This window comes from Centroberyx affinis, unplaced genomic scaffold, assembly GCF_046629955.1.
Source record: "Centroberyx affinis isolate AG114_WGS23_722 - 3 ecotype Tasmania unplaced genomic scaffold, CSIRO-AGI_Caff_v1 ptg002325l_1, whole genome shotgun sequence".
Taxonomy (NCBI): Eukaryota; Metazoa; Chordata; class Actinopteri; order Beryciformes; family Berycidae; genus Centroberyx; species Centroberyx affinis.
The window spans coordinates 80,498-105,322 of record NW_027280593.1 but is presented as its reverse complement, the minus strand read 5'-3'; the positions used below and the strand labels follow the sequence as shown (position 1 = coordinate 105,322).

General features: G+C 40.6%; 1 protein-coding gene across 2 annotated transcripts in view; it reads right to left on the bottom strand.

The window, feature by feature from the left end:
- lrrk2 (leucine-rich repeat kinase 2) overlaps window positions 1-24,825 on the bottom strand; it is a 48,954-nt gene that overhangs the window by 21,747 nt on the left and 2,382 nt on the right. For both annotated transcript variants that reach the window (XM_071533119.1, XM_071533120.1), the window contains exons 3-27: window positions 24,494-24,603; window positions 23,998-24,086; window positions 22,235-22,369; window positions 21,268-21,402; window positions 19,439-19,570; window positions 18,757-18,876; window positions 17,988-18,148; window positions 16,755-16,834; window positions 16,245-16,351; window positions 15,204-15,333; window positions 14,634-14,758; window positions 13,508-13,635; window positions 11,365-11,509; window positions 10,290-10,429; window positions 9,232-9,360; window positions 8,286-8,456; window positions 6,064-6,328; window positions 5,014-5,202; window positions 4,252-4,367; window positions 3,954-4,026; window positions 3,049-3,260; window positions 2,339-2,589; window positions 1,339-1,487; window positions 659-752; window positions 109-295 (exon numbers count right to left, since the gene is read on the bottom strand). In XM_071533119.1, coding sequence (XP_071389220.1) covers window positions 109-295; window positions 659-752; window positions 1,339-1,487; window positions 2,339-2,589; window positions 3,049-3,260; window positions 3,954-4,026; window positions 4,252-4,367; window positions 5,014-5,202; window positions 6,064-6,328; window positions 8,286-8,456; window positions 9,232-9,360; window positions 10,290-10,429; window positions 11,365-11,509; window positions 13,508-13,635; window positions 14,634-14,758; window positions 15,204-15,333; window positions 16,245-16,351; window positions 16,755-16,834; window positions 17,988-18,148; window positions 18,757-18,876; window positions 19,439-19,570; window positions 21,268-21,402; window positions 22,235-22,369; window positions 23,998-24,086; window positions 24,494-24,603 — 3,573 coding nt within the window. The remainder of the gene's footprint in view (window positions 1-108; window positions 296-658; window positions 753-1,338; window positions 1,488-2,338; window positions 2,590-3,048; window positions 3,261-3,953; window positions 4,027-4,251; window positions 4,368-5,013; window positions 5,203-6,063; window positions 6,329-8,285; window positions 8,457-9,231; window positions 9,361-10,289; window positions 10,430-11,364; window positions 11,510-13,507; window positions 13,636-14,633; window positions 14,759-15,203; window positions 15,334-16,244; window positions 16,352-16,754; window positions 16,835-17,987; window positions 18,149-18,756; window positions 18,877-19,438; window positions 19,571-21,267; window positions 21,403-22,234; window positions 22,370-23,997; window positions 24,087-24,493; window positions 24,604-24,825) is intronic.

The following is a 24,825-nucleotide window of genomic DNA, read 5'->3' as shown; positions in this document are numbered from 1 at the left end:
ATCAAAATCTAATGATACTCGGAACGAATTAATCCCATAGAAATGACCAGACCCTAAATTTCCTCTTCAGTATCTTTTGTGTCATCAGTGCTCTGTGTTATGCTCTACCTCAGTGAGCTTGTTGTCACTCAGGTGGAGTTTCTCCAGCCGGGCCCATTTGTAGATTGGTCCGGTCAGGTCCAGGGCTCCGATCCAGTTCTGACCGAACATCAGCTCCCGGAGGTTAACGGACGCCCAGAACCCCGGGCCAGGAAGAACCGCTATAGAGTTGGCTCTCATTTCCACTGACCGCAAGCTGGACAGCAAATAAAAGGCATTAGGAATGTGTATATACAGTGGACAAGTGCAAGACACAAGAGCTGAAAAGAGAAAGCAGAACGGACACAGACAGGGCTTTTCACAAGTCTTTACATGACGAAGAGTAGGCAAGTGCTAAATATGAATTTTACATGCATTCTAAAGCTGTGAAAGGTTAGTTAATGTTGAATAAAAAAAGGAGATACTGTATCTTTTGAGTTACAATGGGTTAGGACAGTACCAAAATCCTTTATGGCTAGCTTATACAGCTACAAGTCTAACTCTGTCAGTAAGTGAATGTTAATAGTCCTCAAAATTATATACTCCAAAAATTAGGCAATGATAAAAGAATCTGACTTACTTTGGGAGATCCAGTATGGCATCAGGAATGTAAGTGAAACTGTTGTCTGCCAATTTCAGTGTTGTTATCTTGGATGGCAGATGTGACAGGGAACCTAAAGAGGATGGTAATGAATGCAAAAACAACTGTTCATTTGAAGAGTTTATTTCCAAAGTATACATTTTTGAAAATAAAAAAATCCTTTCCTGCAATTTATCATTCAATTTCTTTAAAATATATAGGATCCGATCTTTAAAAGGGTCATTTAATAATTTTAACAATTAGCCTTCAAAGCCTTTAAATCAACTTAGCCTTTTATGTACCATAATTTGGTTTAACTTTAACTCGTTTAGATACTGTATCTCCCCTGTAATATCTCAGACACCACCGGTGCGATTTTGCTAAAACCTGGAGGGATGATGCATTTTGGCATTGTGTTCTGCTGGTTAAAAAATGGCACTGTGACTAAAAATTCAAGCTTTAAAAAGGCTTTAAACTTTAAAAATGTTTATTTCAAATAGTCAGTATCCCAGTTTTGAATGAAACTCATTCATTCATTTCATTTTCTCTACTTGTATTCAGGGTCATGTTGGGTGGAAGCCACAGAGACACCATGGACAGGTCACCAGTCCATCACACAGTTAAAAACAAAACAATTCTACTGCTGATGTTGAGTCCAAGCATCAGTGAATTGTACTCACAGAGTTTGTTCATGGAGGCGTTGAAGGTCTCCAGCTTGGGGCAGCCGGTCAGGAAGTCTGGGGAAATATTCTCCACGCTGTTCTTACTCACATCCAGCTGCTTCATCTCCGGCAGACACAGAGGATCGCAAAGCTCGCTAATACTGTTACTGAACACAGAAAAGCACCAACAGTCACCAAGACCATTCTGTAATCACAAGCAAGGCTCCACAATATTTACGCATTATCATATTGGGGTTTTTGTTTGCTGACTATTGTGATTGTGACATGAAGTGTGATATATGTGGACACAGTTTTTCCTAGGTAATTGCTTATTCACCACTTTAAAATGGTCAAAAAAGTTGTGAGGAGGGGAATGAGATGTTACTATTTGGGATTTGATCCATTTGCTCACTTATACAAGATACCTGAGATATATTATAAATGCAGATTCCTATGATAGGGAATTGCAGTAGCCAATATTGTGATTTATATTTTTGGCTTAACTATGCACCCCGAATCCTCTTAATCCTCAGAAATCAGGATTTTTAAATCCTAATACACACAACAAAACACCCACTTATGTCTAAACCAATTTTGGAAAACATCCTGCCATAGCTGGGGAAATGCCTGGCATTCTATTATGCAGTCAAATCATTAAAATCACATTTTCTTCATTTCCTCCTTCCTGAAATGAAGAAGTAAAGAGAAAGGCTCATTTCTGTTGCTGTGATTGCATTAGAGATCAAACTAATGAACTATTTAATGGATATAAAGATGGCAAGAGAACGTACAGCAGTGACTCCAATTTGAGCGCATACACTTATGTTGTGTAGACTAACTGCCAGTACAAAATAGACAATTTCTACTCATAATGTCACACCTAGGAGCTGCCCAGTACAACCACCAGTTCCTTAGATTTGAATGAGGCATATTCCCCCACTGATATTTTCCCAGCTGATGTGGATTTTGAAACCAGTGATCTTGTTGCTGTAAACAACTCCATTTCCCAGCAGCCTACCCTTCCAGACTCAGCTCCTCCAGCCGCTCCATGGCCCGGCCCAGCTGATGGGGGAAGGTGGTGATTTTGTTGAAAGACAGGTTGAGTTGCCGTAGTGACGGGCAGGTGACGGTGGGGTCGAGGGTCAGCAGGGGGCCTACAGAGTTGCGAGACACGTTGAGCATGCTCAGTGAGGGCAGAGCCAGCAGCTCCACCGGCAGCGACTGGAGCTGGTTCCCCTGGAGGTCCAGTCGAGTCAGACTCTTCAAGCTCTGGTAAAATTTAGGAAAAATATCACATTGTTTAGTGAACATTATATTGCAGAATAAACCACTAAGGCTGGGAACATACAGGATACGCGCGACAGCTGTCTTGCGAACGCGTACACGTAATTAAAGTAAACTATGTTTCAGGGAACATCAACAGCGTGTGGGTGTCATTTTTTTCTCTTTCATTGTTTTGTTCCTCAAATCATTTACCACAGACCTGCAACAGTGTTGAAAGAAACTCTGGCAGTATGCTGTAACTCAGGTCTAGGAAGCTGGTTAATCAATTCTCCATTAAAAACCCATTTGTTATTGTGGCCTTAAAATGAGGTCCAGGTGACTGAAACGCCATTTTAAAAAAAAGTTGTGCTTGTTCATCATTATGGACGTACCACCCATCTGAATTAGCACCACTGCTCTTGTTGTTTGAGCGTTAACCTTTTCCTTCATGGTCAAATAATTTACCTGACACAGTGCAGACGGAAACTCCAGCAGACTGTTGTGGCTCAGGTCCAGGCGAAAGAGATGCTCCAGCTGCTGCTGGACGGAGTCCTCGTCCATCAGGCAGCTCAGAGAGTCCAGCTCGTTCCCTGACAGGTCCAGCAGGCGGATCCTCTCCCTCTCTTTGGGCAGGAAGGTGGAGTTCTCCCCAGACACCGGGCCAGGGGAGTAGAGACCTGAGGAGACAGAGCAATAACCACCGGTCAACCGAAAGGCTGTTCTGAGGCGAGAGCTTTCCACCGGCCACAGGGTGTGAAGAGAAAGACGTTTTGAGCTTCTATTGCAAGCCTTTGTTTGTTTCCAAGACACACAGCAGCAACACATCTTTGCTTTGATGCAAAAAGGGAGTTGCAATCAGATACTCCACATTTGTCCCACCCACACTAATAACATATATATGAAAGGCCAAAACAGCAGCATGTCTTGAAATTTTTATGCCTAACAGGTAATCATGATTATTTTCCCCACACAGCCTATGAAACACGCCCTAAACCTCCTTTAACTTGAAAAGCAGGACTAGAAAGCAGATAGAAACTAGGGTTCGCTGATATATTGGTTTGCCAATATTGGCCTTTTATTAAATAGTGGATATCACTACATAAAAACTGAAACCTGTAAAACCTGCAACAATTTTATTTTCTTCAGCAGTATTGGACATTGTTGGTACAAGGGAAAAGGCAAAGCCTGATCAATTCATTGATTACAACTAACCAATGTATATATTTTTAACTGACAAGCAGCAATGACAGTTACACAGGCATCAACATTTGTAAGCTGTATCAAACTGCAACCCCAAGAAAAGGTTTTTAGTTTCCCTGTGTAATTGTGTAAAAGTTGTTGTTGAACTGAACTGAATCTGATGGCGGTACCTTTTTGGTTTGGGCCTGTCCTTCCATATCTCCTCTGTACAGGCTCATTAGGTTCATTCTCAGTTTGGCCACTCTGGGAAATGGAAAAACACAGATAACAAAGAGAAAGACTGACAGTGAGGTAACAGGCGAGTTTCACCGTCTTATTTTATAGACAAGAACCCCAATGGATATAAATCTTTGACTTTTTAAATTATCCATTATAATATAAAATTCATTTAAAACTGTCAATCTAAGCAGAAGAAAATAAGACCGACATTAAATAAAATCCTACATCCTAAGCAGGAAACACTTTTACCTCTGCACTGGCATGTCTGCGGCGGCCCTGCTTCCTTTTGAAGGACCCCGCCCTCAACTCCTCTGTTGAGTTAGTATGGGACTTTGGAGACAGAGCCAACGACAGTGAATCACTTCCTACCAAAGGAAAGGCACACAAAGCTAAGACATGACACTCCATCCTGACCACTGCATCAGAACAGAACTATCCCAGTATTTGAAGTAATGAAAAACAGAAACCAGTTCACATAATTTGACATCAATAGACTGTGCATGATACCTTTAGTGAACATATGGGTTTATACTGTACGGTTTGTACTGCACCAAATATATTTGGTGTTGGCCCAATTTCAAACGGTGCTGGTCATCATTAAATTGGTGACATGCAAGCAATGTGCACAACTGCTGCGTATTCCAGTGGAAAACCAAAATGATGCTGACACTGAACCCCTAGAAAGTCCAGTATTTTTAACTTTTATTTTAACCTTAATTTAACTAATCCCAATGAGATTAATAATCTTTTATTTCAAGGCAGTCCTGGCCATGAAAGCAGCATTAAGACAAGCATAAAAGTTACATACAAACAACATACATCTATGTGCAAAGTATAACACAATTAAAATCATTTAAGTTAAGAGTAAACCCAAAATTTGCCATATAAGCGTACAAAAGTACGGGTACAGCACCTTACTTCTGCAATGGAATGTATACGGTCTGACATCGATCATGCAGGTGGGTTCACACACTGCAGGATGAGTTATAACCAACATCTCAGAGACTTTACCGTCGCTCTCCATGTCGTCGTTGAAAAACAGGCTGTCGTCCATGGAGACGAAGCTGAAGCTGGAGTCGTCGCTCTCGTCGGACATGTAGCCGAAGGTCAGACAGGGGTCGGCCAGAGACCTGGGAGGAACGCTGACGCTCTTGGACCTCTGGAGAGACTGTATGTAACGGGCCAAACTCGCCCCTTTACCTTGGAGACGGAGAACACAGTATGTAGAGCAGTTTTTCCAGGAATTAAGAGAACAGGTTTTAGATTTGATGACCATGCACAGAAACTGAGCAAAGAGTTTTAAAAGAGGTTTATAAGCCCAACAGTCATAAAACGTTCTCCAGTCATACCAGAGAACCATGGTATTTTCAAGTACAAAAAAAGAAAGTCTCCAAACTGGAGTTACAAGTGTTTCTGGATGAGTGATATCTGATCAGTGACACATAGGTTCTGCTGTATGGTGTATGAAGAGAAACTACTGTCAAATCAAGGTAGTTCCACAATTTAAAGGGAGATACCACTGAAGTTCAAGAACTGAACTCATTATTCCTATGGTCTGACACAGCTCAATTACAATTTGTGAGTAGAACAATCCAGAAACCAGAAATCTTCGAATTAAGACTTGAGCCTGTGATGTGATTAGGATTGAAAATCTGGAGCTGCTGAAACTCAAATTGAACGACACTTACTTTTCAGTCTTGAACATTTTTCCCAACAGTCTTTAAAGATTAGAATACATAAAAGCACTTCTAATTCTAACCCTACTAAACTTCTAAACTCTTCTAAACAAACATTGTGCACCTCCAAAACCATATACAGGGATATACTGTATATCAGTGCCAAAAACAACGGCTGATGGAGCAGACGAACAAAACCTCTGAAGCCATAAATAACCCTCTATAAACAAGACTAAGAGTCTAACAGCCCTGTGACATTCAATTCTGTGGAAGTGTCTCTGCTGGGAATCAAACTTGGGTGTCCGTCTTGAGAGTCTGCAGTCTAACCAACCGTCAATACCATCCATAGAGCCCCTGCTGTCGTGGGGCTAAAAATCGTACTCACTGTTGTTGTAACGCAGACTGTGCGTTCTGCCTCTCTCGGCCAGCAGGGGGCAGAGCCAGGCGGCGTCCAGGCGGCCGAGCCGGAAGCCGCCCAGACAGAGTGCGCTGTTGTTGAGGTCCAGACCCAGGCGGCCCAGCAGCTGGATCACGGTGGGCCCGTCGCCCCGCTTCACGCTGACCGCCAGCGCCCTGCGGAGCTGCTGCTCGTGGACGCCTCGGCTGAGCAGCAGCTCCACCAGCTCCAGAGGTCCACCTCTCTCACACACCTGGCAGACACAACACAGTGTGAGCTTCAATACGCACAGCCAGCGAGGTGCAGGCATGAGGCTTTTGTAAAAACTTTGAAGAAAATTCAAGTCACACAGTCTTTTCTTTTAGTTTTATGCTTTACGGATTTCACCAAATGTGCCATGATAGAGATCCTCAAGTTTGTTTATAAATTGTTACTGAGTTTCCCCTTAAAAAAAGAATGTAATTCAGACACTTGTTGTCATGATCTGTAGAATAGCATCATGCTATAGTTAAAGCCGCAATATGCAACTTATATGACACTGAAATGATAATAAATAAAAGGGATATATTATACATAATGTGTCTGTCTGTGATCCTGTGTGTGCATGTCTGAATCCCTGTTTGCCTGTAATTGGCTTTTCAATGATTGGCATTGCTTTTTTTTTTTTTTTTAAATTGCAGAGTGGCTGCGTTCTTTTGTTTCATTTAGCGTTTTGTGATGAAATTATTTGCTAAAAGCTTTGCAAACTCGAAAGCACTTGGTGGAGTACAAACTTCTGCCCACTCTGACTTGAGTGGGCAGAAGTTGCAGCTGCAGCTTCCTTAATAGTTGTTGATTTGTTGTTTATCTTCAGGGTTTTTTTCCAACAAATTCTGACGTGAATGCAACGATGTTTAGCAGCCAACTGGATGTCAGACTTTCCCCACCAGCACATGAACACAGCATAATAGTCATGGCTAAAAACCTTAATTCATCTAAAGGTGGAAATTCAAACATTCTGAGAGTCCTCTCAGAGAGCTTTTATCTTAGCCTAAAATTCCTTAGCAAGGAGTCCTAGCGTAGGAGTGATTTAGGAAAGTTCTCAGAGCGACTCTGAGCAAGGAATGGACAAGAACTTTTATCTTAGTGAGGTGGTGTGGTTGACCCCCCAACACGCCTCTTTTTGTCATCCAGAATGAACACAAGGAATCACACAAGATAAAACACAATTTACTCAATATTAACGTGTGGTTTGCTTATACTATAAAAAAAAAAAAAAAAAAAATAGAGCTCATTGGACAAAATCTTTGAAAACCATACGAACGGTACTTTTTAATACTTGTACGGTCCTCACAGGTTGACGCATTATGCCTTTATTTGGGTGAATGCAGTAATGTTATAATACTGTACTAATTTGATGGTAAGATTTGGTGAAAATGGCTCAAGACTTAGTAGTATTAGTATAATTTATAGACTATACTGGCAAGCCTATATGAATAGGATTTTTGAACAAGAGTATATTGCTGATGATGCGGACGTGTGTCCCGTCAGTTAACAGACAATACAGAGAAAACTCACTATAGCAATAGCTGCTGATTTGTCCACGGTGTGCACATCCAGAGGGAATTAAATAGGTTGCATCACAATATGAGGCTGTGAAGGAGCTGTGATTGTTTTTGTGACTGTTCTACTATGTGGTTGCATAAACCTAAATTGCCTGTTGCTAAATATCTTAACATTGTGATAACTGTCACAATAATAATAGCATTAATGCGTCTTTTCTGCGTCTTTCAGCCATTTTTTCCTCTCCTTAAGAAACTCCTAAGCTCCTAAAAGTCCTCCTCTCTACTCTTAACAGTTTTCCACCTTAGGAGCTCTCTTAAGGGCCAAGATGTTTTGTGAATAGCTTTTATCTTTACTAGGATTTAGTCTTACTTTTAAGGGGAAATTCTTAGAAAACATCATCACTCTAAGAGTTTTCTTAGAACTTCACCACTAGGACCAACACTTAGTACTAGGAAGCTTTGTGGATACGGTCCCAGATCACCACCAAAATCGAATCAACTGATCGTTGCGCCTAGGCCGATCTGTCCACCAAATTAAGTTAGTTCATTCCGATTGTAACTTTTTGAGATATCTTGCTAACAAACAGGCAGATAGACACACACAGTTAGACATACTGGTATCTGTACATCCCTATCCCTGCTATGTGAGGGACTGTGACCTCTGACCTGGTAGATAAGAGACTCGGTCTTCGTCTTCCTGTTGATGTCAGCGCCCAGCTGGATCAGACACTCGGCCATCGGTGTGTCTCCGTCCTCGCAGGCCTTCTCCAGCATGCTGTAGTGCAACTCTGAGTCGCACCACATCTTAGACAGAGCCAGGCACGCCGGCTTACGCAACTGACAGACAGACAGAGAGGGAAAAGAGGAGGTAAGAGAAGATAAAAGTGTTCCGGTTCAAATGGATTGGTTTTATTAAACTATGGTGAAGGTTCCCACTCTTTCTAGGAAGTCATTTTCCTGGAAATCCAAGGACCCCACAATGTATACTTGTATACTGTATCCTTTATCTTAACAGTCTCTAAGCATGTCTGGTAGGTCTTGCACTGTGTCCTCTTGAACTGTATGTGAAGTCCTGTACTATGTATGTTAGTATGGCCTGTGTTTCAACATAATTTGTTGTTGATATACCTCTGCAGAAATGTCACCAAGATTGTAATCCCTGTGCATTTACTGTACTTGATGGATAAAGGGATTCTGATTCACTGCAGTTTCCCTGCAGGTGGCGTAATTTCAGAGAAAAACAAAGATGTAGTGATTTAGTTTTGTGGTCCTTGATATAATAATGCTTCAGATTTTACAATGCATTTTATGTCTGCAGATCAATTTAGAGTGATCACTAGTACTAGGGCAGTCCGGGGCAATGCTTTTGAAAAATAAGGCTTAAAATATAAGACAAATAACTCATATTCATTTGCTGATATTCCACGCTTCCTAACTGGAAATCTAGTCTTTAAATGTCCATGTTTTCAAGAGTGGATAGGGACTTTCATAGAAAACTAGTGCATTCTTGGATGTGAAGAGAAAGAGACAGAGAGAAAAAGAAACTGAAGAGAGAAAAGAGAAAAAAATGACAAAATTTGGTTTGCATCACGCATCCAACCGTCCAACTTACCGGGTTGCTGCTCTGGTCAGGAGCCTCCTCTCTGAGCTGCTGGAAGATCTGCCGGTCGAAGTCTTCCCTCTGCAGCTCAGCCGCCGCTCCTGAACAGGCGTCCATCATCCTCAGAGCCACCTGAAAACCCTGCGGGACAGACAGACAGTGACAGCCCTTCAGTCTACAAGCACAGACTCAGTTAGGTAGGACATTTAAGCCTAGTATGTGATTGGCTGGTGATGGCAAATTTGTCCAATACTTCAGCTGTGGCCAAGTTTTTCTTTCTGACAAACAAATAAATTGAGGAGATCATGCAAAACTAGCAAATATGTCTGTAGTTAAAGACAATAAATGGATTTCTGGTGTCTGGTTTCTTGAACTGCTGGAAGGATAAACGCATGGTAACTCTTGCAGGTTGGCAACACATTTTAAAATAGGTATAAGAAGACCCTTTAGTAATCCTCCAATCTGAGAAACACAACAAATTCTACTCAAGATTAATGCAGGAAAAAAATAATATTATGCTTCTCTAACTAAACTCTATTAGTAAATATTGCAATATGAACTGATACATGTGGATAAATAACATGTTTCTATACTATATTTGTGTTTGCACATTTCATTTGCTCATATTGCTCAATTTTGTAAGTTAATTCTTCATTTAAAGGCCTAATGTATCCCAGAGTTTCCCGGCATTTGAAAAGGTGTGGTGAGTCACTCCGTCTTAAAGAGCAGCTACCACGAAAAAAAATGATATATATGGGTTTCAATGGAGAGTTGTAGCGTCTAACTGTCTAAATGCTGTTTCACAGACATTTCCACTCTGCCAAGAATAAAATTCTAGGGTAAACATTGGATAAAAAAACAGAAGATGAGATGCAAATGTTTAAGTTCACTCAGTTTGAACAGAATGAAAAATTTCCCCCCACATTCAACTGCAAAACCTTTCCCCTAATTTAGAAAAAGCAATTGCACCCTGTTGTGATTGGGAAACTCCAGCAGTCAACATTGTGACTTTGATTTTTGTTTTTGGATCAGTTGTGCAGCCCTCCATTAAAGCAAAACACTCAGCTCACCTTTAGTCTCATCTCAGGATCTTCTCTGTACTGGATGAGTGAGGCGGCCAGAACGGAGGCCAGAACTGGCACCATCATTCTCGACAGCTTCTTCTTGGTTACGAGGTAGTAGAGCAGGTTCAGACCCCAGTAGTGTATCTCTACAGGAAGTTAGGGGGTGAAAACATGACGCAGCACGATCAGTCACCTTTCATACTGAAATCAAGAAAATTTTATGTTTTCAGATTCCCCTATCCTAGCACTATATATTTGGGCTTTGTGTACAATTAGTCAAAAATAGTGGAGGGTATTTACTTTCAGGTGATACACCCTCTAAAAACTTCCACAATTATGCAGACTAAGATGTTTTGGCATCTATAGGCTTCAATTAATGGTACTTTTTCAGAATCAGAATCAGCTTTATTGGCCAAGTATGTACACATACAAAGGAATTTGACTCCGGTTTTTCGTTGCTCTCAATGTACTTACACAGAATAAATATATAGCTAAAAACAAGGACAACAAGATGAACAGAGGTAAACCTAAACATTTAACTACTATGTACAACGTAAACAACACTAGGGCAATAGTGCAATGATACTGCTGCATCTCAAAGGCATTTAAAACACACTGTATTTTTATTTTATTTTCGCAACCAAAAGCAGTATTAACAGATTTAATAAAGAATACATATAATAACATATAAGAAGATCAGTTCACTAAACCCTAAAGTATGGCATCTGGATGGAGTATGGATCTAATATCATTTACCACCAAAATTAACTTACTTCCACACCTGCTTTTATGGACTAAATTTATAGGGACAAAGTGGAGCAATGACTGATGACAAGACATTGTTGTTGTGTCATTGTGAGAATTTGTTAGACATAGGTCACCAAACCACCAGCGTAGAGGGAACATTGGTCAAGATATGCTTCCAAATCAACTCATGGCAAGTTTTGTTTGATCTTTGCTCTCCACTGTAATGATAAAAACTACAATAATTGAATTTGGACTCATTTCGGCTATGGTATGAACACCGCATCTTGCCATACCCGACTGACGCCCATGACAACATATCAGAGCAGCAGTGTACCTCGCTCCGTTGGGAACATCTGTAGTGTATGCAGCACCGTGTCTATCGCCCCCTGCTGGCAGAGCAGGTCCACTGCACCGGAGCAGTCAGCCAGAGCAGACAGCACACGCAAACCACTCTTCTGTATGGACGAGCTGCTAATAAACTACACAAACACACACACACACACACACACACACACACAGACATGAGCAAACACACATGCAAACACGTACAACAATGAGTACCATCCTGGTTAAAGTTATTCAAAATAAGCCCTTAATATATGCATCTTCACGTCAATAATTAATATCCCTGTATACATGTACTATATGACAAAAATATTCAGAATATTACCATGCAAACAGAAGTGACAGACACCACAAAAAACAACAGTAAAAGAAATCAAGTGCACAGTATACATGCTTCAATATCCCGATTGATATTGGCATGATATCTTGTTTGGGTTTCTCATATCCAGGATAAGAGGGTTAGGGTTAGAGAAGGTTAGAGGTTATAAGAACTTTTCTGGGATATGATGTTTAACGCGCCAACTCAAAAACAGCATACTTGAATATTAACAGGATACCGGTGGGAATGGAAATGTATTAATTGACAATGAAATTAACACCAAAACATTCCACATTTGGCAGTATGGATGAGGATACAAAGAATTCACTCAAAAATGCTTGAGGAAACATAAGGTGTTCCTTTCCAAAAGACTATAGATCAGGTCTGTAAAAGTGTCCTTTTGTCAAGCAAGGACTTTGCCATCCTTGAAATTGTTTTAGGTTTGTTTTAAGTTTGTTTTAAGTGTAGGTGTCACATTTTTAAAATGGTGGATAATCTCATTTTGGAAGATAACTCTTTGTATGCCAAATGCAGAGCGTTAATAACTGTAGAATTAGGTATAATTAGCAGCTTCTGAGTTTCCTACTGACATGTAATGTTTGCTTTTTTTGCTTTGCTTTTACTCTTTTTGCCAATGTTTAGATTTTTGTTTTGTTTTTGTTGTTATTATTCCCTCATTTTGTTCTGTACTCTATTTTCTGTTTGTGGGCGCATGATAATTATAATATTTAATGACCATAATGACATCATCCTGCCCTCAGGCAGAAGGGAAACAACTTCCACAAGTGAAAACAAAAATAGTCGCCAGACTCGCCACTCATACTCATTCATACCAGTTAGCAATCAACTGGCATATTCTTTTTAGGAATGTAATTACGTCTTTCCGATGTTGTGGTTTCATGATTAACTACTGTATAATTTCTGTAATGAATGGATGAACTGTTGTCTAATTTATGTAATGAATGAGCACTGTATGTACTGGGTCTGTTTTTGTGACCTGCTGGTTCTCTTGATGTTTACGACAAATTCCCCTTGTTTTTTCTAAAGCTCTACACTATTTTTTGTGATACATTATCAATCCTCAAAGGATGAAATCCTCTTTTCTCTCACCCTCCCTCCACAGCGGGTAACTATTCACTACTTCACCCTGCTGCCCCTAAACAGCAGCTACACAAACCCCAAATATACGGGACACGGTAATGTGTAGCGCTATAGGGCAGTGCTTCTCAAACAGTGTGGCAGACAAAAAAACAAGAAATAATGATCAAGTGTAACCCATTTTAAGAAATGCTAAAAATCTGTTGTATTGAGCCGCTGATGGACTAACACCATTGGCTACCAGCCATTGTAAAAACAGCAGCAGGACAAACATGGGCAAGCTGAAATAAATGGCTCAGTTTGAAAAGGACAATTCCAGTGCGATTGGAGTTTTTACTCATTTCCTGCATTGGGAGTGTCTAGAAATTGCGATGGGTGGAGAGTACAGGCCAGAAACTGAGTTTTGAAAGCCGGCGATCTCAGCACCTGGCACAGTAATCGCTGAGTCATCGGTATTTATCAACAATCCTAAAAAAACCTGCAGATATACTAAGGTCATTTTGTGCTACGGGGCAGTAAAATTTTACTTATTGCCCCTTTAAGGTGCATCCTTTCTTTTGTGTCTCCTACCTTGGAAATAAATTTATTATAACTACAATTTAAAAGGTTACAATTTCAATATTACCAATGATATAAAATGGTTCAGGCATGAAATTCTCACAATGTTCAAAGGGGGGCATGACTGGAAGAAGGGGGTTTGTCAGAGTGTTCGTACCCTGTTGAGAACCTCCAGGTAGACGGTGTGCGCTCCCTCCACCACACACTGGTTCTTCAGGACCTTCAGCGACACGTCGGCCATGTCGGGGTCGGCCACCGAGATGCCATGCTCCCGCAAACTCCTGTCTGGGAATGCACACACACCGCAGAATCTAATGAAGAGCGGTAAACTACTGTACACACACACACACACACACACAAATGTTATTTTATCACTCACCAATCTAATTAGGAGTGTAACATGTCTCCATTTTAACCTAGTTTGGGTGGAAATCAAAACACTGATAACAAGCTGTTCCACTGTATCACCTGTCATTCCACCGCTTCCTCTGACTTTGGAAAACCGATTCAGTGGAGTTAATCTTTAAAACACGCACAAGATCAAAATTCAGATTGCTTATTCATTTGCAGGCAGACTGTTTTGTGTTTTGTGCTTTAATGCCACTATATCACACACACACACACACACACACACAAAGAAAACACATAGAAAGAAACACAGAAAAGAAATACAGACCTTTAACACAGAAACACGGCAAACTTTATCATGGCAGCACTTTAACTCTGATATGCTTGTTCTTTTTTGTATTCATTTGTTGTTTTGTCTGTTGTTTTCAATAGCACAAGGGCTAGTGACAGATCAGGTTATGTGTATTGTGTATTGGTATATGGCAAAGTAATAATCTGTGACATTTATATATGAATAATTGCCTGCTTTGCTGCTCGCTAAGTCTGATTGCTCTGACACAACAGTGATTCAACCGATATCCATTTCATGAAAGCTTTTCCATTTGCTGTTCTAAACACCCGGTGTCTGGCAGCTATTTCCTGGGAAAAATCCTCTGGCGCACAGGAAGTGATGCGTTTTACATTTCTGGTTTGTTTAGAATAAACAGAAGAACTGGGTAGTCAGCATGAGCAGCAATAGCCACCGTGGATGAACAGACAAAGAAAATAGAAACTCAAACTGCATCAATAGAAAATCCAAGCTCCACCCACACTGTTTGATTGACAGGTGATCTCTGGGAAGTGCAGTGCAGAAACACCACAGCAATGAGCGCTGAGCACCAAAGATGTCACCAAAATAAAAAATGATAACTTTGAGGATTTTCACTTCAAAGTACCTGGGCAGAGGAAGACCAGGCTGGCCTGCAGCGCCTCCAGCTGCAGCTCCGGCTGGAAGTTGTGGACCTTCATGGCACTGAGGATCTGACCCATGGCCATGTTCAGCTCATCCAGACTGGCCGTCCTACATACATACGGGAAGAGGTTCAGTCCAAAGACATTCAAATGAGTTTAGTCTAAAACGCTGCATAACCATTTTGAGAAAAAAAAAACGTTACATGATGTTCATTACTTGGTATTTAAAACAGCAGGTAAAGTCTTCTAATTTGTGACCAAAAGCCATGATCCTAGGCTGAATTATCTTCAAAAGACACCCGTTTTACGTCCGAAAAAGTGTGATCGAAATACACTTGATTAAATACTTAGTAGTTCAAACAAAATAACTCATTGACACCTGTTATGTAATATATCATTTTTAACGCTCTGAATGCAAAGATGAATCTATGAAAAACAAAAAAACTATCATCTACAATGTGCCTGTTCTTTCCATGTTGGATCATTTTTTTGTCCATTTCCATTTTGTGATATAATAAAACCAACTGATGTACAGGAAACTGGTTTGTCCCCACCTTCCCTGGAAGAGGAGGTGGAGCAGTTTGCAGGCGCTGATGGAAACTTCGGCGGAGGTTGAGTGTCTCTTCATCATCTCCACCAGGTTGACATGGAGGCCGTTGGACAGCAGCAGAGAACGCATTTTACCTGCAAACAGAACAGAACAGACCTTCATGTTACCAACTGACCTGAGTCCAACAGTTATTGAAAATTCTTTGTTTTATCCTACATGGAGCAGCGGATGAGTGGGGTTTACCACATCAGTGCAATTCAGATAGCTTCAGAGAAATTATCAATCACAAATAAGTATACTCAATCAACTTTCAATTAGCATAAACTCAGTACTCAGTGTACTGCACCAGATGGATGATGTTTTCCACATGGGACAGTACACTCAGTACTCGGTGTACTGTCCCATGTGGAAAACGTCATCCATCTGGTGCTCCAGCCCCAATTACTGAAGATTACATTATCATAAATTTGATAATTAATTGATGAAATTATTTGTAGCCCAATTTTTACAGTCATTTTTAAAAAAAAATAATACATTCACATGGATACATTTATATTACATAAATGCAAAACCAACACTTATTGCACATTTTACATGTGGGAAAAAAACAACATTATTTTGCATATTTGATCTTTCTTGGCGTCTAGAACAATAGGGCATGGTGCTCTTGACATTCAGACAGGATTTGCATTTAGGTGAACTGTCTTAACTGTATTATAATTATACTACCATACCTACCGGTATAATGAAAACAGATCTGTATTATACACTACCTTGTATTATACACTACCAAAAATGTTTTATCTTTTTGCCAGATAGCATTACCAAGTTATTAATGCTTAATGCCAAATATATATGAGTTGAAATGGATAAGATGACAGGCTATCAAAAACACAAAATAGATGTTTATATTTCGTTTTACTACTGATGGGAACTAACCAAAGTGTGTACCCTGCTAGTGTGTGTGTGTGCGTGGGTGTGGTTTTTTCTGCTTTGTCCCACTTCTCCATGTGTATTTAGGGTAACAATGGTGCAGAGGACTCACTGTTGTGTGTAATGAGTGTGCCCATGGCACTAGTAGCAGCTTTGAACACTCTGGGAGAGGAGGAGTGGAGCAGCATGGCCGCCATTAACTGTCTGTGAACAGGAGTCCTGAACAACCATAAACAATATAACGAATGTCGTTAAATCACCCCATTGCACATTTTAAACACATTTCAGAAACGCCCCTCATCACATGCATGGCGAGATAAGCAAGACGGTCCGTTATGCTGACCGTTAAAATCTAATTTTCCACATTATGTTCTTTCTGAGAAACAGAGATTACAGTGAATACATCATTTCTGTTCTTGAGAGAGCTGCAAGCTGGCCAAACAGTTATTTCTTTCTTTGTTTGCTGAAGATATCTCCATGTGTGACAACTGTCTCCAATATCTGTTTAGCATTTCACAAAGAGGCACATGCACTTTCACTGTAAATATCACCACAAACACGTGCGAAACAATGTTAAACACATGCAGAAGAGGTGTGTGGCATGTTCTGCTTCGGTGTCTACCTCTCATCCTGCTCCTCTGCTGAATGGTTCAGTCCAGCTCCATGTAATAACAGGCTGTGAATGGCCCAACTTGCAGCTTCCTGGGGAGTGGAGGAGATTCACACAAGCTGATATTGTGATGGTAACAGCATGCCAGGCAAATGGAGAAATAATATGGAAAGAAAGGAAAACACTGGATAGGTTTGAAGTATTGATAATAATGAAACTATAATCTCTTCTGTGCTTTTTTTCATGTGATTTGGAGATTGATATAATAAAATATATGGTGAAATGGTAAAAGTTTCACATTTCATTTCCCACAGGAGCCTGTGGCTCAGAGCCTGGGTACAACAGCCTATTTGTGGTCCAATTACAACTGACCAATTAATGTATACTACAAGTCAAATCTAATTGATTTAGAATGTAAGTGCTTTACGCAAACAGTTTGTCAACAAGTGCTTTGCAGAGAACAAAGGACAAAATCACAGACAGAAACAAGAGGGAAGTGAGGAGGTGTGTGAGTATGTGTGTGTATTCCCACATGTATGTGAGTGGACATGAGAGCAATAGACACCGAGTGGGAGTACAGAGGAGGAGAAAATCATACTATAAAGCAAGGAATCTCTGTCTGTATGTGTGTCCTTCGCATATCTCGAGAACAGTTCATCCGATCTACTTCACACTTGGTGGGTGTATTGCTGGGGACCCAAGGACGTGCAGTGTCGGGTTGAACACGCGACATGTTCAATATTAATAAACTTTGAATAAACAAGCAAACAGCACTCTGTGCAGCAGCGGGGCTCAAAGCAAGTGACTGGAAGCACAGTGTCGAGTGTGAAGTTGTTTGGATGAGCGGTTCTCAAGAAAGCTGCAAGCAGCAATACTGGAGGCCAGGTAATCGGCCCGTTCCGAACAGGCATGTTTTGAACGGGCACTGCACTAGTAAATGTAAACTGCAGGGAATGAAACAAAGGGAAAGGAATTGCTGGTATGGTAGGAGTTAACACAGATTGTACGCTCGACTAAATAAATACTCTGGACTACTGGCACAGTGGCAGGAAGCCTTTTAATGAAAAGGAAAAGGGCTCAAGCCACCAGTTGTTTCCTTTCAAATCCTAGAAAGGTCAAAAAGCCCTGCATCCTATGAGCAGACATTTTTGAAAAATCCTGTGAGAGAGGCTTTTTACATGGGTAATAATACAATAATACAATAATACAACAGCTTCAAACAGAGTTAGAAGCTGTTGGTCTGACCTGTACGGCGGGCTCAGCAGCGTGCAGCTCCAGCGCAGTGCAGCAGGCCTCCATCCAGCCCAGGCCCATGTCCTCTACCTCCTCCTTCCCCCTGTTCTCCTCCTCCTCTCCCTCCTCCAGACCCTGCTCAGCCACCGCCTTGTTCTGCACTATGGTCGCAGCTGGGAGAAGGAGACAGTATGCTATGATTACAATACACAAGATCTGAATATAACTGTGAATTTTGTACTATAAAGAGCTTTCAGGTGGCGTAACACACCCTCTGGCGGACATATTGGAGGTCCACAGCTCTTGGACAACAGCGGCTGTGAACAGCTGGTTGTGTTTCTAGACATTTCTAAACAACTTGGTTGTCCCAACAGAATTTAATATAGTTATATGCCATTTTTGACTGGGAATTGATCATTTCATCACTGATACATCTGATCGAGTTTATGTTTAGTGTCAGCTTGTTAGCTAATCATAGTATCTGCTGGCTAATTATCACTGTCGTGTTGTAAAGACATCTGATTTGCACACGTGACTGAATTTTGGTTGGTGTTTATTATATGATGAATACTGGTAGAGGCTGGGCAATATGTCAACTAGGTCATGACACTCTACAAGAGACATTCCTCTAAACAGTAAATATTAAAATACACAAAGGTTGGTTTAAAACCCCCAAAAATTAGGGAACTTAGGGAACTGTTCCAGCAGAGGGATGCTCTGGATCAGTTTGTGTGTGTGTGTGTGTGTGTGTGTGTGTGTGTGTGTGTGTGTGTGTGCTCACTGAGGTCAGCCAGGCAGGACAGTGCAGCGGCCTGCAGCGTGGCGTTGTCGGGGAAGGTGTGACAGGCTCTCACTGCAACCCTCTGGACGCCGTTCAGTACCAGGATGTTGTAGTAACTCTCTACAAGAAGACAAAACAAGCGCACCCTGGATCACACACATGCTCCTGCTGACCTCTTCGATCATTATGGCTCAGTCGATAGGCAAATGAGCTTATTAGAATGAAATGCAAACACTGTTGTATTTACAGCGAGGATCCATTGATTCTGCAAACAGTGCTATCATCATCGGCCGTGAACAAGTGCAGAGAAACTCCAAAATGAGAGTTATTCATTGACAGAGCGTCTCAGATTCTTTGAATGCTGACCAGGATTTCATTACATTGGTTTCCCCTATATTCAGTCAACAGTGGTGGGCAACTACAGCAAGAAACTGTCCACCACTACTAGAGAAAGTGTGAACAAATTTAGGCTTATACACTTGCGCTAGAACCAAAACAAGGTTAGATGGGTAATCAAACCCAAAATTACCTGCAACTCCCACTGCTTACAAAACTAACAAGGGACTGAATGTCCATTTATCCACTAACGAGATAACTGTAGAAAAACGTTTGGAGGAGTTGGGAGGAAGTTCATCCTGTGGTTTGATCTTTGGACCTCCTGACCTTTGACCCCTGGTCTGACCTGATGTAAACTTCCTGAACAGACAGCAGGCCGTCTCCTGCAGCTCCTCCACCTCGGGGAAGGCGTCCATGGCGGCGATGAGCACGCTGTAGCACCTCACTCCTCCCGACATCAGTATCTCCACGTTGCTGCCTGGAGGAGACGAGACGAGCCGATAGATTCAGACCAGCTTTCATGGTTTCAATTTCCATTTCAAAATTCCATACTTTTGATTCAGTTTCTATACTTCTGAGGACTCTCCAGAACTGCACAGAAACCCTGTTTAGGATGGTCAGTGATATGATGAAAAACAACACAACAGTAAATAAACGGAAGAAAAGCAGGATGTCTGGAAATTTCCTTTATAAATTAAATAGAGTGGTGTGTCCAAAAACCCTGAAATCCCCCCAAAAGTCTCTGAATAATCTTTTCCTTGTCACTTTTCTTTTAATCTCACTCATTCAATGCCTTTGATTAGGATGCACTTTTTAGGAAATCCAAATGCCTCAAAATCACAATGTGGGGCTTTCCTGCACTCAAATAATTGCATTAGTCAGCCATGTATGCTTGGCAAACCATAAAGTCCCAATTACAGCCAGCACTTCCTGCTCCAAAACTAAAAGACTTCTTCATGGGAATGTTAGAAGGCTCCAATCTAATTACGCAAAATGCGCATTGTACCAGTTGAATCCAAACAAAAAATTACTCCCAATTGAGGTATAATCTGATTTATGCAGAGGCAGTGTTAGAGTCACATTGTGTAATTGTGGGAAGGGTGGAAATAGACGATGTGGAACAAGAAAAGGCAAAGCGTTGATGTTTCATGCCCTTCCTTCGTGATTAATGTGCTTTCCTGAGTCATGTGATGTAACACTTGAAGCGTGGTAATCAAGTGACTGGACTATCATCTAAAGTATACGCATTCCTAAATTGCTCCACATAAACAGCACTGCATGGAATCCATCCATACATCCTTATCAGATTGAGGTTCAAATAAGTGTCAAAAATGTTTCTGCACCAATGCCAATGACAGAAATCAGTCAGACAAATTGCTACAGTTTTAATACAATTATTAGCACCAGTTTCTAACATAATGCGAGTAAGTAAACACCCGATGATATCACTTTGGAAAAAGTCTCAACGTGAGCTGAACAGTGTCACTGAGGTTCAAAACTGTAACCAATCAGCATTCAGTGAGAGCATTGACATCACTTTCTGCTCTATTCCTGTCTTTTTCCTGAAAATAAGTAAATATCTGAGCCTTAATTAGAAGAAAACTTTTGATAGATTGTAAAACTTGATTCCTTATCATAATGCAATCTAACGCTCTAAAAATTAATTAGTCAGTTAGTCAGTTCTGACAACTGTGACAATTCTGACTTAATTTACAACATAAATTATTTGGTGGCATTATTATTTGGTGGCAGAATAACTTACAAGTTATCCTACTAATCACAAATACTAGCTAGGTAGTGGTTTATTAATATCAGGAGTAGGGAACACAGGAATATAGGAAATACAAGTCCAGTTTTACACTAAAAGCTACAGTTTGGAGACGGGGTATACCTGCAAAACGTCACTGAAATAGAGACAACGTGACTGACCGACTCGGCTCACTGTGTTCGCTGTCAATGTGCCTAGCTTCATTGAAATTACTGGCTGCTATTCACATTTCCGTGCCGCTCTGCTGTTCACTTGGTCATAGCGATGTAGCGCTGTATGGTAGGAACCAGTGTAGTACCAATAAAAAGCAGGTTATGAGAGCATTAACATATTAGTCCTTTTTCTCAATCAAGTATTTCCTTCCCTTTTCAATCTGTCTGACAGTCTGGCGGTGTAGGAAGCCTTACCAGGGCGGGCCAGGGGCAGCAGCACCTTCATGGCCTGCAGCAGCAGGTCGGGACTGTCCTGGAACCGCTGCAGAGCCGCCAGCACCACAACATGGTCCTGGTTCTCCACAAACTCCACCAGGTGCTCATCACTCACTGCACAGACAGAAACAAGGACAGACATTCAGCTACAGAAGCATATAGTTAACTTTATTCAAACCTTAATGCAAACTGGAAAATGAAAATGTAATCCCACTATAACAAATTATATATAATATATATATATGATACATTTTATTTTCCCACTTATGTACTTATGTAACTTGGGTCAGAAACCTTAAATTCAATAATCCAATTTGCTTTTGAATCTTCATTCTTGCATTCTTCATTCTTCCATTTCATTTTTGTTCTGGCAAAATGAAACTGGAATTTCAGGGCAATTTCATACCAGTCAACTGCATTTTGATATATATTTTTTTAAATAAATACAAATTATATTTATTGGATTATTATGCTTTGTATTTTGCAAGACAATCAGTATAAAAAGTAGACAGTGAATAGAGGGGAAGACTGAATTAACTTATTGGTTGATTGGTTGATATCCTAAGGTCATAGCACTTTTCATAAAGTGCCATTTGTATAAAAAAAAACCAAATACAAGATATGTTAGACCATCAAAATGAGGAAAATATATAATATCTTGGACACATCACCAATCCCAAATCAAAATACAAATCACTTTAATTGACAAGTACAATAAATGTAAATGAGTTTTTGTCTTGGTGGCATTAGCAAAACCATAAACAAAAAATAATTTCACAGTGCATCATGACACACAGTGTAGGGACAGAGACACCTCACATACACTGCAAGGGGACAGTAGACTATACATGTATCACTCTACACACTAGTACATGCAGAGGGGTTAGTGTGTGTGTGTGTGTGTGTGTGTGTGTGTGTGTGTGTGTGTGTGTGTGTGTGTGTCTACCTGTCTCCAGAAGGAACTGCAGAGCTGCACAGCCTTGCAGCTGCACTTCCTCACTGGTAGAAAACGTCTTCATCGCCTGCACCACCAGGCCGAACACATCCTCCTCCTCCTCCAGCACCAGCAGAGGCAGCAGATCTGCACAGACACACAAACAGATACAACTGTATAACATGATTTATATATCTATATAACTATACACTATTGTTGTCTCATGATCTTTTGATTTTGGCCTGATGCCTTCATGTCATCATATTCTCACCGTTACTAATAAAAGATCCTGTTGCCAAGGCATGGGGAAGTACCTCTATTCAACATAATTTTACATCAATCATTAATTTTACATGTTTTATGTTGCTTTTATTCCATTTTTGCCTTTTATTGTTCCATCTTATTGAGGTTATTTTGCTTTTTTGTAGTTATTATTGTCTTTGGACTTTTATTTTGACTGTAAAGCACTTTGTAACTGTGTTTTGAAAAGTGCTATGAAAATAAAGATTATTATTATTATTATTTGTGCTTTCCTATATCCATGATATGAGCTGTGGTCTTGCCTTGGTGAAATGTTTTGCTGTTTGTTGCAATGTCTGCTAGCTTGTTGAGCTATTTTGTCACCCAATGATCTGTTCCCTGTTCTGATATTATGCTCCTTCATTTTAATGTCCCATCCAACAAACTGTAATTTTTAAGTCAACTAGATAAAATAAAGATTTGAAGAAAGAGCTTTAGACTGGGGAAAACATATACACATTTCTACCTGAAGAAAAGAGAAAAGCCAGGGCCACAAATAAAGAGTTCATTGGATCCACTACAGGTTTGTCACCCAAGGATTTAAGTTACCTACTATCCTTTAAAGAGTAACACCATTTGTTTGGATATGTGGTTAATATCTCATAACAAAACACTACAAATGTACACTGTGACCTTTCAGCAGCTGGAAACAAACAGGTCTGTTCCGGGATCTCGTAAATATTTTACACAAAGCCCCTCAGCGTCAGAGGCAGGAAGTCCTTGGCTTGCAGATTTTTGTCCCGCCATCTGCTGGATTGTGGTCCACTGATACTGTACTTTCATTGACTAATAAAATCAGCTCACGGACCATGTGACTTGTGTCTTAATTTAATCTCTGGCAATTCCCTGGCGCTCCACGTCAAACTGGGCATGATGTAATACAGGTCATTACGCAGAAGATAACTGAGAATAACTTTTAGACCCCTTAAGGGCAGAGATTGCACTGTTATTACTAACTTGAGTGTTTTGAAGTGGCCTTTCAAGTGGGAATCTCCACATAGTAGATGTGCAACATGAAGCTACACATACAGATAAGGAATTACAGCCAGAGAAAGAACAGGGGAATTACATATGGACAATACTTCCTCTATGTTGAATTGCCACAGGAACTTGTCCAACCCTCCTCCATAAAACAGTTATTATTTTGAAGTTTCCTCATAAACAAATTGATTTGATGACATGAATTCGTCATATGGCATAAGCCTTTCAGTGACTGTCTGGTGTCCTGATTAGACCCAGGTCAAATAACGCAGATTATTATTAGTGTTTATTTTATAACCCAGATTCTAACCTGTCTTAGAAAAAAAAAATCACCTAGTATGACCTGCGCTTGACTTACTTAAGTAGCAGAATACAGCACTAAATGGACTTTCAAATGGTCAAAACCCTCTCGCAGTCATTCTGTCGTCCTATGTGTCAAACTCCATCCATCTGACTCATCTGCATTTCAACCCGACTCCTGTCTAATTTTGTACCTGATCTGAGCAGGAGAGCCAAGGCCCTGAGTCCAACCATGGTCACTCTGCAGTCCGCCCTGTACTGGGACAAAACCTTCAGGATCTGCCTGGAAAACAGCAATACAGGGATAAATCATTCACCATAAACAGCAATGCGGTATTACATTTATATCAGTAATATATCATCTTGCAAACACACCAAAATATTGTGCAACCCCCTAGGCTTGAGAATCACTGGTATACAACATGGATACACAACAATACAGGTGTACAGAAAACAACAACATTACAAGCGTAGAGGAAACAACAACAATACAGGTGTAGAGAAAACACATTGATACAGGGACAACGGAAACAACAATAGAGGAATACAGGACAGAAATAGACACACTCCATCACATTCACACACAGAGAAGAAGCTTCACTCCCTAGATCAACAATATCACATGAAACCAACAGTAAGCAGTGGAAAGGCATCACAGCCACAGCGCCAAGACACTGTGTCTTTACTTACTGGTGTGCTCCCAGTACCTCCCACTCCTTGGCCGCTTGCAGAGGCCGGGTCAGCTGATCCAACGTCCCGGGACATATTTCAATCAGTCGACACAGCAGTGACCAGCCCACCTGTGGCAAGAGGCTTACACTTTATCTCAAGGTTGTGAAGAACCAGAAAGCCAATCAGTCAATGAAGGAAAATAATTACTAGATAGAAGAAAAAAAACTACATTCCTGATCCATATTTCAGACTCCAGACCTGGGATAAATGCCTAATTAAAATTCAATTAATTTCAATCACTTATCTGGCAAAATATACCACACACTCTGCACTCCTTGGAAGACCAGACC